This window comes from Talpa occidentalis, unplaced genomic scaffold (genome assembly GCF_014898055.3).
Source record: "Talpa occidentalis isolate TD23 unplaced genomic scaffold, MPIMG_talOcc4v2.1 talOcc4.11, whole genome shotgun sequence".
In the NCBI taxonomy this organism is placed as follows: Eukaryota; Metazoa; Chordata; class Mammalia; order Eulipotyphla; family Talpidae; genus Talpa; species Talpa occidentalis.
This window is the reverse complement of record NW_023601104.1, coordinates 25215375-25234752: the sequence shown is the minus strand read 5'-3', so window position 1 is coordinate 25234752 and position 19378 is coordinate 25215375. Positions and strand designations below refer to the sequence as shown.

At 37.0% G+C, this 19378-nt stretch overlaps 1 protein-coding gene across 9 annotated transcripts in view; it reads right to left on the bottom strand.

Annotated features, from left to right (window-relative positions):
- Positions 1-19378, bottom strand: part of RNF111 (ring finger protein 111) — an 84102-nt gene that overhangs the window by 26335 nt on the left and 38389 nt on the right. For all 9 annotated transcript variants that reach the window (XM_037502584.2, XM_037502583.2, XM_054701901.1 and 6 more), the window contains 3 exons: positions 11033-11159; positions 6300-6463; positions 4423-4617 (listed from right to left, as the gene is read on the bottom strand). In XM_037502584.2, coding sequence (XP_037358481.1) covers positions 4423-4617; positions 6300-6463; positions 11033-11159 — 486 coding nt within the window. The remainder of the gene's footprint in view (positions 1-4422; positions 4618-6299; positions 6464-11032; positions 11160-19378) is intronic.

The following is a 19378-nucleotide window of genomic DNA, read 5'->3' as shown; positions in this document are numbered from 1 at the left end:
ACAAGCCTATCTTAGCTATGCTTATCTGTGCTGAATCAAACATTAAGTAACTATTTTCTGTATTCTATATTATTTGTATTTGTAACTCATTATTATAGTAGCTTTATTTCCTGCAACATGTCAGGGTTTTATCTCAGTCTCCCTGTCAAAATGCTAAACAAGTGAACATCACTTATCATGTGTTAATCAGAAAAAAGGATGAAAAACCTCTGGGATACTAAGTTCATTCAGTTGATAAAAATAACCTTTATGATTATGCTCAACAATGTCATTTTAATTTTACAAATCTAGTTATTTGAGGATTATGTGTAATTCTAAGATTCAAGAAATGAATTTACAATAAGAGCAAGAAATCTACGAATTCCTAGGGTCATGATTGTTTTCTGTTCAGAAAGAGCTCCCTCTTTGTCTTCAAATATTTCAAATACAAAAATCAGAGTTGGTGAAGATGTATTTAAAACTAAAGACATATTTTAAAATCATTGACAGTGTAACCTAGTAACAAGATTGACCTTACAGTTCTACTTCTTAGGATACTGTTTTGATTTCCAATTAAAGTAACAGCCTGTTCTCCTCCAGTCCAGAACCTCTTTAATGGTCAAATAGGCTAGCAACCCATAGTAAAGACAACTGAATCGCCTCCTGTTCAACAGTTACTGACCAAAAAAAATGGCAAGAAATTAGAGGTGAAATACAAACATAGCTGACAAAGTAATATAATACTTCCTTTTATTAAAAACAAGCTACAGAGTGTCCACCAAAAATAGACAATCACAAATCTGCACCAGAGAAATTTAACTCCATGGCCCAGTGACATCAAGTTGGTGAAAGTATTTTCATTGTAATTCTAGGAGGATTACTGAGTTGTACTTAAGCATATTCATTCACTTGGCAAGTCTTATACATAATAGTGGCACAGTAAAGGATCTACAAAAAGCACTAAAAAATACAACAGTGAAAATAAAAGTTCTGATCTTTAAAATAATTTATAGTGATGTCTGCCTTTGTTATTTATCTCCAGCATGCCTGTACAATATAGGTGGCTCAGTAAGCATTTGCTAAATTTATATTAACTTTATTAAGGAAAAGAGGAATAAATGCATACATACATGTAGCTAAGTGCTAAGAAGAGAAAGACTTGATCTTTGATCCTCAAGGGAGGAGATACTTTAAGATATAAATCAACCAATAGTATAAGAGAAGCACTGGATCCTAGTATAACACAGAGCAATGTTGTACTCCCAGGAGTATCTGACAACCCCTATGGGGACAGTTTTGGTTGTCACAATTAGAGAGGAGGTGGGGTACAAGCCAAGAATGCTGCTAAATATCCTACAATGCATAGGACAAACTCCAGTACAAAGAATTGTCCAGCCCAAAAACAACAGTGTCAATGCTGGGACATCCTGACAAAAAGGAAGAGTATGGGCTCCAAGTCAGACTTCCTAGGTTTGTATTCTTGCTTCATTTTCATATAACCTTGGGCAAGTTACGTCATCTGCAAAATGAGAAAAGCAATAGAAAGTATGCCTCATAGATTATTGTAAAAATCAGACAATATAGATAAATTATTGATTAATATTATGAACTTAAATAATAGCTATTATTACCCACTAGAACTTAAGTTCTGTTAGGGCAGAAAATCTACCTTTTATTCCCAGTGCCTGAGACATAGTATAATCAATATTTGTTGAATAAATGAACATATAAGATACTGTGTATGCACAAAGCAAGGAACACATGAAAATTCAGACAAATCATGGGCTGTTTGGGGCATATTGAGTTGAGATGACTACATAATGGTCCAGAGGAGATGTCCATTTCAATATGAAAATTGAAATCAAGGAGCGGGCTTGGGAAACAAAATGGGAAGTCACATGAATACTCTTTTAGTTAAGAGATAGGCCAGTGGAAAAAGAAATGGAGATTAGAGTCCTCTGAGAAAAAAAGATGAGAAAGAGATAATTGCCAGATTTTTAAACATCGTATTTGTGTGTTTTGAAAGGACTCAGAAGAAAGTTACAGGAAGTTTAGGGTGTACACAGACTTAGCACAAATGTATGTGTGCATAAACTAAAGGAATTGACTAGTGAAGATGCTAAAGACATAGGAAATATAATTGTTAAAATAAGGTCAAGGACACTAGAAGACATAGGATGCAGAGCATAGCTAATAGGGAACAGGAAGGAATAGAAAGGAGTTAAGAGAGCAGGAGTTAGAAGGATAGGCACAGTCACACAAAGGTTTTTAGAAAGGAAATTCATTCTTAAGAACCCCTATTTATTTTTTAATTATTTTTCCCTAGAAAGATTAAATTCTTGAGGAGAATGAAAGAATTTTGGAGTAGCCTCTGAGGGGAAGGAAAGGGAACTGACTGATTCAGGGGTTGAAATGTACAAGACGGTACAAAGAATGAGAATTATATTCTATAGTGTCTTGGAAGGAAATGAAGCCACCAGAAGTGAGTGTCCCAAATTTCATCTGCTACATGTTTCTATCAGGTCTATTCAGGGAACAATCTGGCCTGGATCAAGGTTTTCCTACTCTAAAGAAATGCAACACAAGGTATATACCAAAGGTGGTCATCAATATAGAACCATATCATAAAAAGGCCAATCAATCGGTGAAATTGCTACCTAAAATAAATTTGAACGCTGAGTAAACAAGGGTCTTAAATAAATAAATAAAAGCTTTGGCGTGTCTTGAAATAAAGTTGGAACTGTGCTGTATAAAATCTATAGATAAGCATATGGATATATAAAGCTAGCAGGAGAGAGGAGTGAATAAGAGTTCAAATCTTTGCCTCAAAGATTCTTATTGATCTTGAAAGTAATTAGTGTTCCAGAATTCTTCATTTCTGAAAGGGGAAGAGTAATATCAACATCAATAAAGTTCTTAAGGATTAAATAATATATATAGTATAAAACACATGATATATTGACAAAGGAATATGTGCTCAATTAAATAAAAATCAGATCATTTCATTTCTGCCTACATTTTTTCCAAAGAATGTAGCATTTAAAATGGAAAATTTCCTTGGATACTGCCTTATATTTTCCAGGGACGGGAGACCTAAACCAATAATAATCAGTTTTCCAATTATAGTAACAACAACAATATTAATAATAATAATATGATCCAGTTATAAGGGTTAAATGAGAGACTATTAAAAGCGAAAAAAAAAAAAAAAAGATAGGAACTCTCAAGTGGTTTCCTTAATAATGGTCACAGAGTTGAACTACAAGCTTCAGGTCTATGATATCTCTGTTAATAAACAGCAAGTTCCTATCTGTGTTCCATTTCCAGGAAAGAAAGATGGCTAGTTTGATGCAGTTGAATAGTTGACAGGAAAAAGAAGCTGAAGTATTATTGCTCACCAAAACATAAGAAATAATCTGAGACATAAAACTATAAAATTCCTAAAGGAAAACATAGGAATTAAGCTTAAAAGATCTTGGGTTATGCAATGGTTTCATAGTTACTACACCAAGAGAACAACAAAACAAAACTGAGAAAATGGGTATCATCAAGCATTTTACAATTCCCATTCCTGTTTTCAATTCTTTTGGGTACATATCTTAGAGAGAAATTGCTGATTTATATGGTAACTGTGTTTAACATTTTAAGGAACAATGATGTTGTATTTAACTTTTTAAGGAACTGCTAGTATTTTCCACATCAGCTGTACCATTTTACAGAATTCCCCCAAATTCATAAGGGTTCCAATTTTTCAACACCCTGTCAACATTGGCTATTTTCTTTTTCCTATTCTTTGGTCTTCTGGTTTTCATTTTTGTTTTTTAATTATGGACATCTGGTGGGTATAAAGTGGTCATTTCACTGTAGTTTTAATTTGTATTTCCTTTATAACTAATGATGTTTTCATGTGCTACTTGGTCATTTGCATATCATCTTCAGAAAAGTAGCTCTACAAATACTTTGCCCACTTTTTAAATTGGGTTGTTTCTCTTTTTATTCTTAAGTTGTGAAAGCATTTTATATATTCAAGATACTATATCCTTATCAAACATGAATTTGAATATTTCTCTCACATTCTGTAGGTTTTTTCACTTTCTTGTAATTTTTTGGGTGTACAAGTCTTAAATTTTGATGAAGTCCAATATACCTATTTTTGTTGTTGTTGCTCCTATTTTTGGTGTCAGCGATTTAATTTTCCCAATCTCTCATCTGAGTTATGCTACTTTGGTAACATACAAACTCATGAAACATAATTCAATCATCTGAAATCAAACTCATCACGAAATCACAGACTAATTCTACTAGAGACTTCTTTGCTCCCATATCATCTTTATTGTAAGACTACACCCTTACTATTTCAGCTAAAATCATAAAAACTATACCTTTCCTAACAAAGGTAGTGACAAAGAGTCCCTCCCCCTGCCTTTTTTAAAAAAAACATACCTCCTATAGAAGTACCAGTCATACTATTGCTTGTAAGAGTAGCTGAAGTCTCTGACACTGTGGAGGGTTGGCTACTAGTGACAGTTGAAGCAGTATCAGAGGCCTGCTCAGAGGTAGATGGATTTGAATTGTTAATGGAAGCGCTTGTGGTTTGTGATTCCATTCTTGCAGAAGTGGTTGGTACTACAGTAGGTTCTACAAAATACAAAATGTTTATTTAGCTTTTCAAAACAAATTAGGTAACAGGTTATATTTTAATCAAAGCTAACATTTTTACTATAGTTATTGAAGCAAACTTTAAAAATATAAAGTAATAAGTAGAGACTAAAAACTCTCTGTAGCTTCTCTAACACAGTTAAAAAAAAACTTTTCACAAAGATAAACTGCAACAGTAAAATGACAAATTACTAAAATATGACTTTAAAAAATTCACATGCATATGCATATCCCAATAATTCAGGTGATTAATATAGTTTTGGGGGTCATAATTACGTAAGTTTTCTATTACAAAGTAAAAGTCCCTTGCCCCTCTGCTATATTCATACACATAGCCAATGTCAGAACATTACTACAAATTGTTCTTTGGTACAGTATACATTCTAGAGTCAGATTGTGTGGATAGCAATTATGATTTTACTAATAACCTGATCATGGATAGATTATTTAACCACTTTCCTCATCTGCAGAAGTAAGAAAGTACAGAATCTTTCTTCAATTAAGTGTTATGAAGGGTAACTGAGAAAATAAAGCCAGAGTTGGAATACAGAGGTTAGAGAAAGTGATAGAATTTAAAATAGGATGACCTGAGATCATAAATAGAAAGCTTTACCTGTGACATTCACTTAATAAACATTTCAAATATGTTTTACAATATTTTTCATGTCTTTTTGTATGCTTCCCAAAACCACATATTTTTACAAATATTAATATTCATCAATGCTTTTTAATATAGTAGTAGAAAGTAACAAATTTCAAGCATGAAATGATTAATATTTTAGACTCTGCTTCTAAAATGATTATTAGCTGACTATAAAATGGTTGAAAAAATGAGAGTAATGAAAATAAACCTGCCCAAATAAACAATTACATCTGAAAACAATTACATTTAACGTAACAGAAACAATTCCATCTTAATGTGACAGGGAACAAGAGGAAAACTGTTCTATACAATGCAGTGTGCTGGCCTGAAATTCCTAAAACAGAAATAGTACCTGTTGGTCTGTTTAAGACTTTTGATGCTTAAAAAAACATAATTGCATACATATAAAAAAGGGAGAGAGGAACCTCTATTTCTTTGCAAATACCAATAAGTATTTTACATTCTAACCTCTTTTTTTCACATACTAACCACTTTCTCTAACCTCTATTTCCCAACTCTAGCTTTGTTTTCTCCGTTACCCTGGCACGACTGTAAGTCAAAACAAAATAGTAATGCTTATTAGCAGCTCAGATGGTAGCGGCAATATTATATTAAATGATAACATAACTTATAACCAGTACTAACCATTTAAATTCAGTTACATTGCTTTTTTATTGTCTGTACTTAAAAGTGCTGCTTCTATAAAGCAAGGTTAAAGTATGACAATAATATATATTGAAGCAATAGGAAAGATAAATCAAGCTACCACTTATAAAAATATTTTTTCCTAAGTAAATAATTACCAAGTAATGAAACAACGAAAAAGATTAAAATGTTAAGCACAATTTATAAACCAAAGTTGTTACATTAGTTGAAAAATAACATTAGGAAATATGACAACTTCCCTGCAATTTAATAACAGATTATCATTAACCAATAATAGAAGCTTCTCATATATTAAGACAATACATTTTATCAAATTCTCTTCATATTGTACACTGCTACTACTCCAACTTACCATCTTCATCAACAGTAAGGTCCACAACTTCTGCTGCATTCTGCCTTAAGGGCTGTATGACAGTAGAAATCCTACTGCGGTTCCGTGGCTCCTGTGGCCTACTAGTATGAGAACTTGAACCTTGGCTCCAATGAGATCTGGAGTGTCCAAGGGTTGAACGAGACCTTAAATGACATCAATATTAAACTAGTAAATATAAAAAACAAACAAAATATTTAGTTACCCAAGAGATCATAAGCTTTTCTTATAAAATAAGTTGTGATGTTCTTCTCAAGACTTCTCCAAAAAAATATTGGTAATTGAACTTAAAATTATGGCTAGTCAATATCTGGCACTCAATAAACTTATGCTGAATGAAATGCTTAGCAAATATTCACCAATCAAATGACCTAAGAATATGAGAAATTATGTTAGACAATTCATTGGTATAAAATATAGAATTCCTGTTTTAAGACCACTACTTGATTTTCAATGGTTGTTTTGATATTTATTTGGGTTATATACTCAATTATGTACATTTTCTGCTAATAACTAAAATTAATAACTAAAATTATTCATCATATGTACAGTAATAAACATATCAGCATCCTAAACCATGTCCACATCATCTTGTGTAGTTAATCCAGACGGATTTACAAAACATACTTTGGCAATCCTAAATAAGCTAAGTTCGTGGTACTGACTGAAAAGAGGTCAAGATACCAGATAGATTTCCCAGGATCAGGAGAGATAAGGATAGTTGCAGTTAGTTTACTAGTTTTGAAGTCTTAAGAAACATCAATATTTGTGGCCTCCATGGTAGTACAAGGGGTTAAGACACAACCTAGGAAGTTGTCTGCAGCCTCTGCAGCACGAGTTTGATTCCTGGCCGGCTGGCCAGAGAGCAACGCACATGGCACAGAAGATCTCTCCTGTCTCACCCAAAGCTCCCCCTCAGCAGCAATCTGCCTGTTCTGTTCCCCACTCCGTCTCTAGTGAATCCTCTCACCCCCCACACCTCTGGCCTGTACCCCAGCTCTTATATGAATAAATAAATCTTAAAAAAAAGAAACATCAGTATTTGAGCTGCATTATGCTTTTAAAGCATGTAACCACAAACCCTCAACACCTAACACTTTTATCTTCTTTTAAATTTATGTGTATGGCTTTGTATTGTTCTAAATTACAGGTTATGTCTTTTAAAAAATTTCACTGTAATGATCTGGACTGAAGGTACAGAGGAATAATATACAGAATATGTAGTCCCACAACTCCAGGTAGAAAGGTAGATCTTTACAATGTTTTATTCCTGACCAAAATTAATGCAAAACTTCTTTTAAGCTTATAATCACCATATATGGAGAGGGTGAGCCAGAACCATTAATACGCAGTCATCAGAGGTGTAAGCTTGACTACTCTGAAAAGGACATCAAAGGTCAAACTGAGCTAAAAATGGCCTCAGCAAGTATAGAGTCTGAGTTTAAAAAGAAGTTCAAATTCAAAAATGAAATCCTTAAGTAAAAGGAATATAATTCCTGAGACAGGAAAAAAAGGACAGCAACAATTATATAGATTGAGGCATGATAGTAAAGGTACACAACAGTAAACAAATGTCTCATGATGAAAAGGTTTTAGATGAAAAAATGGATCACCATTTAAAACTCTTGAGGGCCTCCCTGGTGGCACAAGGGGTTAAGCCTCACTATGAAGCTGTGGCAGCCACTGCAGCATGAGTTCAGTCCCCAGTCAGGGAGGCTGGCCCACACGGCACAGCAGAACTCTCCTGTCTCGCCCGCTGCTTCCCCTCAGCAGTGTATTTTGGTAAAACTGCCTGTTCTGCTCCCTGCTGTCTCTGGTGAATCCTCTCACCTGTCTGCACCTCTGGCCTGTACCCTAGTTCTTGCATGCATAAATAATAAATCTTTAAAAAATAAAATAGGGCCTCCCTGGTGGCGCAGCGGTTGAGCACTGGGTTGCGAAGCTGCCTGCAGCCTCTGCAACGCCGATTCAATCCCCGGCCACTGGCGAGGGTCCCACATGGCGCGCAGACCTCTCCTGCCTCGCCCGCTGCTCCCCTCAGCAGTGTACTTCGTCGGTCTGCCTGTTCTGTTCCCCGCTCTGGCTCTGGTGAATCCTCTCACCCGCCCGCGCTTCTGACTGTACCCAATGCTTGTATAAATAAATAAATAAATCTTAAAAAAAAAAAAAAAAAAGCAGTAAAAAATTAAAAAAAAAATAATAAAAAAATAAAATAAAGGGCCTCCCCGGTAGCACAGCGATTGAACGCTCGGCTATGAAGCTGCCCACAGCCTCTGCAGCGTCAGTTCTATCCCCGGCCAGCGGGCGAGGGTCGCACATGGCCCACAGACCTCTCCTGCTGTGCCGGCTGCTCCCCTCAGCAGTGTGTTTTGTCGGTCTGCCTGTTCTGCTCCCCAATCTGGCTCTGGTGAATTCTCTCACCCTCCCGGGCTTCTGACTGTACCCAGTGCTTGTATAAATAAATAAATCAATCTTAAAAAATTAAAAAAAAAAAAAAAAAAAAACCTCTTGAGAAACCAAGAATCTGTGATGAGACTGAGTAGTCCATTTTTTCTGGGATGCCGCAGAAAGTTTCAAGTCCACTTTGTAGTATTTTTGTTTTAAAAGCCTCATTGGATGTCCTAACTCCAAATATCGTGCTGAATGGAGAATCAGCATAAAATTTGATGTATGAAAAACAGTTTTATGGAGGCTATAAGAGACTCTATGATTAGTGGCAACTTTCAAACCCCAACACAAAATAATTAGAAACACAGATACATTCTCTCTAAAATAAGAAGGACCAACAGGGCCTCCCCTGGTGGCCCAGCAGTTGAGCGCTTGGCTGCGAGGCTGCCCGCAGCCTCTGCAGCACCGGTTCGATCCCCAGCCACTGGCATGGGTCCTACATGGCTCGCAGACCTCTCCTGCCGTGCCTGCTGCTCCCCTCAGCAGTGTATTTCGCCACTCTGCCTGTTCTGTTCCCCACTCTGGTTCTGGTCAATTCTCTCACCCTCCCGCACTTCTCACTGTACCCAGTGCTTGTATGAATAAATAAATAAATCTAAAAAGAAAAAAAAAAAAAAGTACCCAGTGCTTGTATGAATAAATAAATCTAAAAAAAAAAAAAAGAAGGACCAAGAGTCAGCTAAGGGGTGATAAAGCTAATATCCCAGCTAACAATGAGGAAAATAAACATGGGTCATGAGCACTATGTCTTTCTCAATATCACTGTCTATTACTATGATAATGTATCTGCTTGACCACTGAGCAGGTTTATGACAAGAAATATCTTCAGTTCTCTCCCCACACACACACACACACACACACACATAAAAAAGACCTTTAATTTCAGCAACTTTGCAGTTCATAAAAAACTGAGTCAGCGCTGTACCAAACACTATGCAGTCACGGGATAACTGTGGTACATATGGTAGAGGATCAGTTCTCCTCAGAGTCTATGAAAATCACTTAAAAATGAAAATAAACACGCATATCTTATGGTGTGCTCTCTTCCATGCCATCAAAATTAGCATTCCACTAAGAAAGTAGCAAGTAACATGCTTCCAAAGTAAGTGTCTTTTGTTTTTTAACAGTAACAAAGTAAATTAAATGTAAGAAAAAACACATTTCAAACATCATTCTGACACATAAATTAAGATCCACCTATAGATTATTTTGGTGTATCAAAATAAACAGCAATACTTTACGGCTTCTCTTACAATTTTGTATTCATCTAAAGCACAAGGTAAATACAGCATTAGGGTTTTTTCTTTCTTTTTGGTTAAAGTGATTCTCAAGAGGGTGTGTCATTTCCAGCTATTTATTAAAACAAATGAGGATTTTTTAAATTTTACTTATTAGTACAGGGCTTAGGTGAAGTCACTGAGTGAACAACAAAAACAATTCCAAAGTATATTTTATACTAGTTGCTCTAACATAATAGCACAAACTTGGCTGGTATCAATAACATCTTCAAACAAGTAGATTGTAACAGAAAGAACTATTTCAAAATTAACACTCTTTAATATCTTTTTCCACTTCTAATGTTAGCGCCATCCGCAATATTTACGTATTATTCACATCTTAATTTCTTTTTTTTTTTAAAGATTTATTTATTTATGCATACAACAGCTGGGGTGCAGGCCAGAGATGCAGGGGCGGTGAGAGGATTCACCAGAGACAGAGTAGGAAGAGAACAGGCAGACCGACGAAATACTGCTGAAGGGAGCAGCGGGTGCAACAGGAGAAGTGTGCCTCGCTGTGTGGGTTTCTCTCTGGCAGGCCGGAGATAGTGCTGTAGCAGCTGCAGATTGCTTCTTAGTGCAGTACTTTACCCCCCTGAGCCACCAGGGAGGCCCTATTACATCTTAATTTCAAAGGCATTCATGAACTCTGAATCATAAACTCTATTTTGTAAAACATTAAGTAAAATTACTATTTATCTAACTCTTAACGCTCACAATATATTCCAGGTGTTTAAAAAATACTGACCCCTAAGATTCTGGTTCAAGTTGGTTTGGGATAATGTCAGACAACAACACATCTTTATTTAAATCTTCCCAGGTGAGACTAAAATGGCCTGGTTTGGGAAAAACCACCAATCTGTTATACGCATACTCAAACTAGGGCTCGGAAAAAAAAAAAAGGCAAAAAAACAGTATCTGTAGCATGCAAATATATTAAAATACTTGTATTTAAAACTTCAAATATACAAATAGGAATTAAAATCTTACCTAAAGCTTTCTCCAACTGTTACAATCTCCACTTCACTGTCAGTTGAGGTAACATTAATTTCTTCATTGGCAGTGACCTGTGGAGTGGAAGAAGCTTCTATCACCACAACATCTTCATCAATACTTCCTAGAATCAAAAAAGAAAAAAAAAATTTAAGAGCATCTGCCTGTCAACTAGTTGATAAGAAGAAAATTTTTATTTTGACTTTGAAGACTATGAAATTAACTACAAAGCTAAAATCTGTCAAAATTTAAAAACAGAATAAACACAGTAAAAACAGTACTTACTCTCTTAATCTGCAGTTGAATGTTTCCTCTTTTGTTTGTTCCTTACAAACATTTAGTAGTTTGAATATGAATTTGCATGATATTATATAGATATTAACCTGTACTATGTAAAGGTATTAATTTAAGATCTTATATAAGATATTTATATTTCAGGGCCTCCCCGGTGGCGCAGCGGTTGAGCGCTGGGTTGCGAAGCTGCCCGCAGCCTCTGCAGCGCCGGTTCGATCCCCAGCTGCTCCCCGGCCACCGGAGGAGGGTCCCACATGGCGCGCAGACCTCTCCTGCCGCCCGCTGCTCCCCTCAGCAGTGTACTTCGGTCCTTCTGCCTGCTCTGCTCCCCGCTCTGGCTCTGGTGGATTCTCTCACCCTCCCGCGCTTCTGACTGTACCCAGTGCTTGCATAAATAAATAATAAATAATAAATAAATAAAAAGACTAAAAAAAAAAGATATTTATATTTCATAAAATATTAATTTTTAAAATCTAAAATAAAGAAATTACATTTGCTGTACATTTTCCCCCAAGTTGTTTTTATTTGCATGATAAGGTATTCTTTTGAGAAAACACACAGTAACTTTTTAGTTCTCTGCTCTAAAAACTCATTTTTTTTGGGCTCATATTCTTTTCTATGTCATTCTAAATTTGAAAAGTGTGTCTTTATTTGAACAATGGATACACATATTAGGTTCAAGGTGTTTCTGTAATTATTTACTTCATCTAGAACTAATTCTTTTTTTTTTTTTTTTTTTTATTAGAGGCATGTTTATTTATTTATTTATTTGTTTGTTCTGTTTACACATGCACTGGGTACAGTCAGAAGCACGGGAGGGTGAGAGAATTCACCAGAGCCAGAGCGGGGAGCAGAGCAGGCAGAAGGACCGAAGTACACTGCTGAGGGGAGCAGCGGGCGGCAGGGGAGGTCTGCGCGCCATGTGGGACCCTCCTCCGGTGGCCGGGGAGCAGCCGGGGATCGAACTGGCGCCGCAGAGGCCGCGGGCAGCTTCGCAACCCAGCGCTCAACCGCTGCGCCACCGGGGAGGCCCTAGAACTAATTCTTTTTTATGCTTTAGATAACATTATAAATAGACTAAATACCTGTTCCTCAATGAATGACTTGCTATCATCAGAACTTTTATTGAACGGCTTTGATTTTCATTTCTGTAACAACTAATCACATTCAGCATTTCTTCACGTGCTTATTAGCTACATGGATGAAATTTCTATTCAAATCTTTTGTCCATGCTTAACTTGGACTTTGCATAATAGCTGAGTATTAGAGTTCACTGTTTTTTTCAAGTGATTTTTTTCTCTTTAAAAAAAAAAAAATTTATTGAGTTAATATTGGTGTACATCATTGTTTCCATTATAGAAGGGCAGGATCCCTCCCTTCAAGCATTATTGCCTCATGCACCCGCCACCAAAGAACCCATAGTATACCATCATACAGTCTTGTGCTCCCCCTTTTTTGTTCTTGTCCCTCTCCTTCTGCCTCTCCCCGCTGAATATAAAGTAAAATAAAGACTAGCTTAAAAACTAACCCTTGACAGCTGATTATAGAACTGAAACATCAATGAGGAAGGTGTACGGGGAGGGGTAAGAACAAAGAGGGAAGAAAGCACAATGGACTAGGACAGTGAACTAGGGATGAATAAATTGGTGGTGGGTGCACTACAGTGGTAATACCTGATGAGGGTATCCAAATATTACCTGATGAGGGTATCCAAATATTACAATTAAAAATAAATTTTAAAAAATACACTGTTGGGCCTCCCCGGGGGCGCAGGGGTTGAGCGCTGGGTTACGAAGCTTCCCGCAGCCTCTGCAGCGCCGGTTCGATCCCCAGCTGCTCCCCGGCCACTGGAGGAGGGTCCCACATGGCGCGCAGACCTCTCCTGCCGCCCGCTGCTCCCCTCAGCAGTGTACTTCGGTCCTTCTGCCTGCTCTACTCCCCGCTCTGGCTCTGGTGAATTCTCTCACCCTCCTGCGCTTCTGACTGTACCCACTGCTTGTATAAATAAATAAATGAATAAATGAATAAATAAAAATAAGTCTTAAAAAAAAATAAAAATAAAAAATACACTGTTGCCATTCACAGCAACATGGATGGATTTGGAAGGGATAATGATAAGCAAAATAAGTTGGAAGGAGTAAATCAACTACCAGGTGGAGTCACAGTTCTTTATAGAGTAGTCCCCTACTGACACCCACAGTTTTAGTCAATGGCAGTCCAGCAATAAAACGTACACTAAGATATTTTAAGACAGGTCACGTTCACATACATTTATTTCAGTATATTATTATAATTGTTCTACTTTATTGTTAGTTACTGTTGTTCATCTTTTACTGTGCCTAATTTATATACTAACTTTTATCATAGGCATATAAGCATAGGAAAAAACATTGTATATATAGTATTTGGTGCTACCTGTGGTTTCAGGCATTTTTAAGGCACTGGGGTGTCTTAAGAAGTATCCCCTGTGGATAAGGGTAGACTACTGTATATTCAGAATACAAGTCATTTATCAGACATATTATTTCTTTTTTTTTTAAAGATTTATTTATTTATTTATACAAGCACTGGGTACAGTCAGAAGCGCAGGAGGGTGAGAGAATTCACCAGAGCCAGAGCGGGGAGCAGAGCAGGCAGAAGGACCGAAGTACACTGCTGAGGGGAGCAGCGGGCGGCAGGAGAGGTCTGCTCGCCATGTGGGACCCTCCTCCGGTGGCCGGGGAGCAGCCGGGGATCGAACCGGCGCCACAGAGGCCGCGGGCAGCTTCGCAACCCAGCGCTCAACCGCTGCGCCACCAGGGAGGCCCCAGACATATTATTTCTAAATATTTTCTCCCAGAAGGTAGCATCTATTTCCATTTTCTTAATGGTATCTCTTGAAATCTAAAAGTCCGTAGTTTTGAAGTCCATTTAAGCAAGTTCTTTTATGGATCCTGTTTTTGGTGATACATGTAAGAAATCTCTGCCTAATCAAAATTCACTGAGGTTTTTTTCCCTGTTTCTCCTAGTTCTATAATTTAGCTCTTATATTTAAATCTCTGATTCATTTTGATAATATTTGTGTTTGATATGAGGCAAATGGCCTAAATCATCTTTTTTTGCATGTGGACCTACAGTTGTACCAGATACTATTTGTTGTCAATTTTGATACCTAGTGGTAGATTCAGATACTTCTGATTATTTTTCAGGATTCTAAAATCATTTTTGAGAGTTGGGCTAGCATTACATTAAGCAACCCTAATGAAGCCCTGGGATCTCTACAAAATGCATTTTTTTCATACAAGAATAAATTTGTTATTTTTATTACATTTCAAGAAAATCTGTAGAGTTAAACATAAAACTCTATAAGGTTATATCATTTTCTTTATAGAGGCCAAATATACTCCTATTAAGATCCCTTTTAAACACTTTATTATTTGTATTCTTTAAATAAGTTCCTTTTTCACCGTATTTTTACCGTATTTCTACTAGTATGTGGAAATACCATTGATATTGTATGTCCATTTTTATCCAACTCTTACTGAACTCTTGCTTATCATAACAAATGGTTCAACTTTGCCACTGGAATTTACGCAGTCTACATTCCCTCACCCAAGGCGCCATCCCTTGGCAACTTGGAATTTCATCTCTCCTACATCTCTCTATCATCAAGCATCTGCAGTACGTCAAAAGCTGGCCAGTATCTGGAGGAATTACAACCCTATGAAAAAGCTCTATAACAGGGCCTCCCCTGGTGGCGCAGCGGTTGAGCGCTGGGCTGCGAAGCTGCCTGCAGCGTCTCTAGCGTCGGTTCAATCCCTGGCCACCGGAGAGGGTCCCACATGACACGCAGATAAATAAATACATAAATATTAAAAAAAAAAAAAAGCTCTATAACATACTCTCTAATACTCCAAGAGGAAAAAAGCAGGCACTGGTAAATAACAGGCAATGGAAGATGATCTGATTTTGAGAAATAAGTTTTGGCTTTAATATTTCACACTACTGTGTTTATATTTTGAAATATTTGCAAATTATTATATTAATTAGATAGAAAAATTAAATAGAAAATAGAAAAACATTAGAAATTTTAGAAAATAGAAAAACAGAACACAAAAGTTATAGGATGTGCAAATTTCTGAAGAAATATCTAATTCTTAAAGATTATACACAGTGATTTTTAACAGCACAAATATACCTTATAAATAGAGAATATGAAATAATAGCACTTGCATACTTTTAAAATAATATTCTATATTCAATTTCCAAATTGCTTTTCTAATTCTTGCCTCAGAATCGTGTATATGATGCAGCTTAAGGCAGGAGTACAAATCATATTTTTTTTTTTATTGTTTTTGATAGGATAGCCATTTTATTTATTTATTTATTTATTTATTTATTTTTATTTATAGAGGCATGTTTTTATTTATTTATTTGTTTGTTTGTTTGTTTTGTTTATACAAGCACTGGGTACAGTCAGAAGCGCGGGAGGGTGAGAGGATTCACCAGAGCCAGAGCGGGGAGCAGAGCAGGCAGAAGGACCGAAGTACACTGCTGAGGGGAGCAGTGGGCGGCAGGAGAGGTCTGCGCGCCATGTGGGACCCGCCTCCGGTGGCCGGGGAGCAGCCGGGGATCGAACCGGCGCCGCTGAGGCCACCGGGGAGGCCCCAAATCATATATTTTTAAAATTAAAATCACCATGTGTTTTTAAAATTTCCCTTATTTCAAACCACCAAGTGGACATTACCATTCACATGGACAAAAGTTATTTCCTACATATGAACTTTATTGTGATTTCTCTCCATGAATGTATCCATACAATTTCTGAGAGTCCATAAAAAAGTTAAGCACCTTTTATAGTGAAGCAAAATCAAATATAAATGTAACATTTTAAAATTCCAAAGATAAATAATACATAGATAGCTTTGCTAATGCATTAAAATTCTATTTGTATAATTTTTTATAAATACAGATTGTGCAAGTAAAAGTAATATAAATAGCTCACTTAAATACTTTTACTCAGTTCTTTAATCACCACTATATCTTACCAAAGCACCTTTACTGGCATAACTCAAATTTAACAGAATTATTAACTAAATAATAGTCACAGTAAGCAAGATTTTGACATCCACAATTTCATGTTATCTCTACGAAATTTTTTAAAATTCTCTTACTTAAAACATTTAAAGAAAATAGTCCTAAAATTAAGAAGCTAACCCATAACAAAATTTTCTATGGTTCAGGAGACTAGGTCACTTTTTATTGGGCCAATTTTATTTTTTATGTTGTCTTTTTACATTTAGAAATATTAAAGGATAAGAAGCTTAGTCAGCTAAGACATTAGTCTGCAGGGACTGTAGATGACTTTCTTTCAAAAATTACCTATGCTGTCTGTACCTTTTTAAACATCATGAGAAAAACAACAAATAAGAGCCTGGAAAGAATGTAGGTAATGAAACAATGGTGACAACTCTGGCAGAGTTCTTCATGACTTCCCAAGGTCCATTTCTATTCCCTGATATGGGAACCTAGATTCTCTTGGTAGCAGCTATAAGCACTGTCAGCCACTGTAATCACTGATTACCCTGGTCCCGATGTGCCTGAAGTCTGGCATGATGCCAATCATAAGAAGCGCTTCCAATTTGTAAGCACATATTGTGTGTCATGTAAATATTCTACATGTCTAGCTCTAGCAAGAAACTGAAACTTAGGAAGTTCTATCACTTGTAAGCATACAGTAATTCCAAAGAGTTGCTACTCTTGAATTCAAACCTTATTCGAATTCCAAAGCTCAGACTCATTACATAAACTGCATTAGTACAAAAACACTCAACATGTTGATGCTAGTTACTATCAAAAGTATCTTTTTGCTCTCAGTTGCTTTTGGCTCTTCCACTCTTTTGTGGTCACAAAGTTACTGAAATTATAGCAGCTCTCTTCTCTGGACTCCTGTTGGACTATCTAACAGAAATGAACACACACACACACACACACACACACACACACACATACACGAATATATACAGACACAGATTAGTAACCAAATATTCATAGCTGCATCATTCATAACAGCCAAGTACTGAAAACAACTCAATATCCATCAACTGACAAGTAGATAAACAAAATGAGGTATTATTCACATAATGGAACACTAAAATAGAACTAAATAATACAAGATACAGAAACTGGGGCCTCCCTGGTGGCACAGATGTTAAGTCTCAGCACTATCAAGCTACCGCCAGCCACTATGGCATGAGTTTACTCCCTGGCCAGGAAGGTAACCCACATGGTGCAACAGACCTCTCCTATGTTGCCCACTACTTCCCTCAACACCCCTCAACACTGTATTTCAGTAAATCTACCTTCCACTCTGTCTCTGGTGAATCCTCTCACCCACCCCACCCCTAAACCTCTAGCCTACACCTCAGAGCTTGGTCAGATTCACAAGAGATAGGACCATGAGAGGAGCTGGTGTGGTGACCTAGTGCATGAGCAATACCTACACTATCTCTGGGGCCTGAGGAACTAACCCCTTGGCCCAGAGATGTGAGCAACAAGAGTCAGGCTTCCTCCTTTTCCAACTGGGGGAGAAAAACATCAGAGATGTGACTGGGGACCCAAGGCAGGCCTGGAGACCATGAATGGAGACGAGAGGACCTGCAGCAACCAACTCCTGCAGTCTGTCCCCACCGGGGAACTTCACTGACGTTCGTGAGAAGCAGGGCTCTCAAGGCCAGAATTATGAGACTCAAAAGCAGCATCACATGACTGTCACCAGAATGGATGGTACAAATAGGATGAGGAGGCATGGAACCCAGAGACCGCATCAGCCTGGACAAAACGGGACAGTCTTCTATACTGCAAGAAGCTCCAAAATCAAGGAACCCGGAGAACCACGTGACACGTATGCCCTACCAGAGGTTTCTGAAAAACTCTGCCTTGCTACCTGCCTCACAGCTGCTCCTGGTCTGCTGAGGTCCAGAAGCCCAGGTCCTCATCCAGGATAAGGACAAGGTCCTCATCCAGGAAAAGGACCCACAGGGTGGATCATCAATCTATGTCTTGCAAAGGAGGAGTGGGAGTGACAGGAGCAGGGTATCAAGAGACTCGGGAGCTGGGTGGTGGTACGTAGGTGTATTACTGGTGGGATGCCACACCTAAGGGGAACAATAACTACAAGATGACCCACGATGTAAGAAAATAAATAAATTCATGCAATTTGCAGCAACATGGATGGAGCTGGAAGGGATCATACTCAGCAAAATAAGCCAGAAAGAAAAAGAAAAATACTGGATGGTCATAGCAGGAATTTAGAATACCTAAAAAGGGACCAGGAAAAAGACTAATTATAATAAAGTAAAAATCAAAATCAACAAGCAACTATAAACCAGAGAGACACACTATGGGGGAGTGGGAGAGAGGGATTAGGGTCAAAATGAGGGGGGTGGGAAGTGTATGGGAAATATAACCAAGATGAAAATGCATACATTGTGCAAAAATGGAAAATGATGTAAAAATATATAAAATAAAAAGTAAAAAAAAAAAATTATGCAAGGAACAAAAGTCCATATATTGTATTTCACTTATATGACATGTCTAAAAAAGATAAGTCTATGGGGGAAATAACACATTAGAGTTTGGTGGGAAGGAAGGTTGGACAGATATTTCAACACCAAAAAAGCAGGAGCAATCTTCAGAGATCTAAACATGTATTGTGGTGATGGCTATACAACTCTAAATTCACTAAAATTTATTGAATTGCACATTTAAATTGAATGAATTTTATGGTGGGTATACTATACCTCAATAAACCAATTTTTTAAAATTATATAACATTCCTTGAATGATACAAAAAATAGATTTCAACAAATGAAAAAACATGCCAAAACCTGGAATGGGACTAACGCAAATCCTAAAGATGGCAGTTCACTCTAATTTAGCCTACAAATACAATTCTAATAAAAATATCATTATGTGTCTCCCACCACACCCATTCTCAGATAAATAAATTGATTATAAACTCACTTAGAATAATCAGGACAATTTAAGAAGATTCTCTAACTAAAAGTC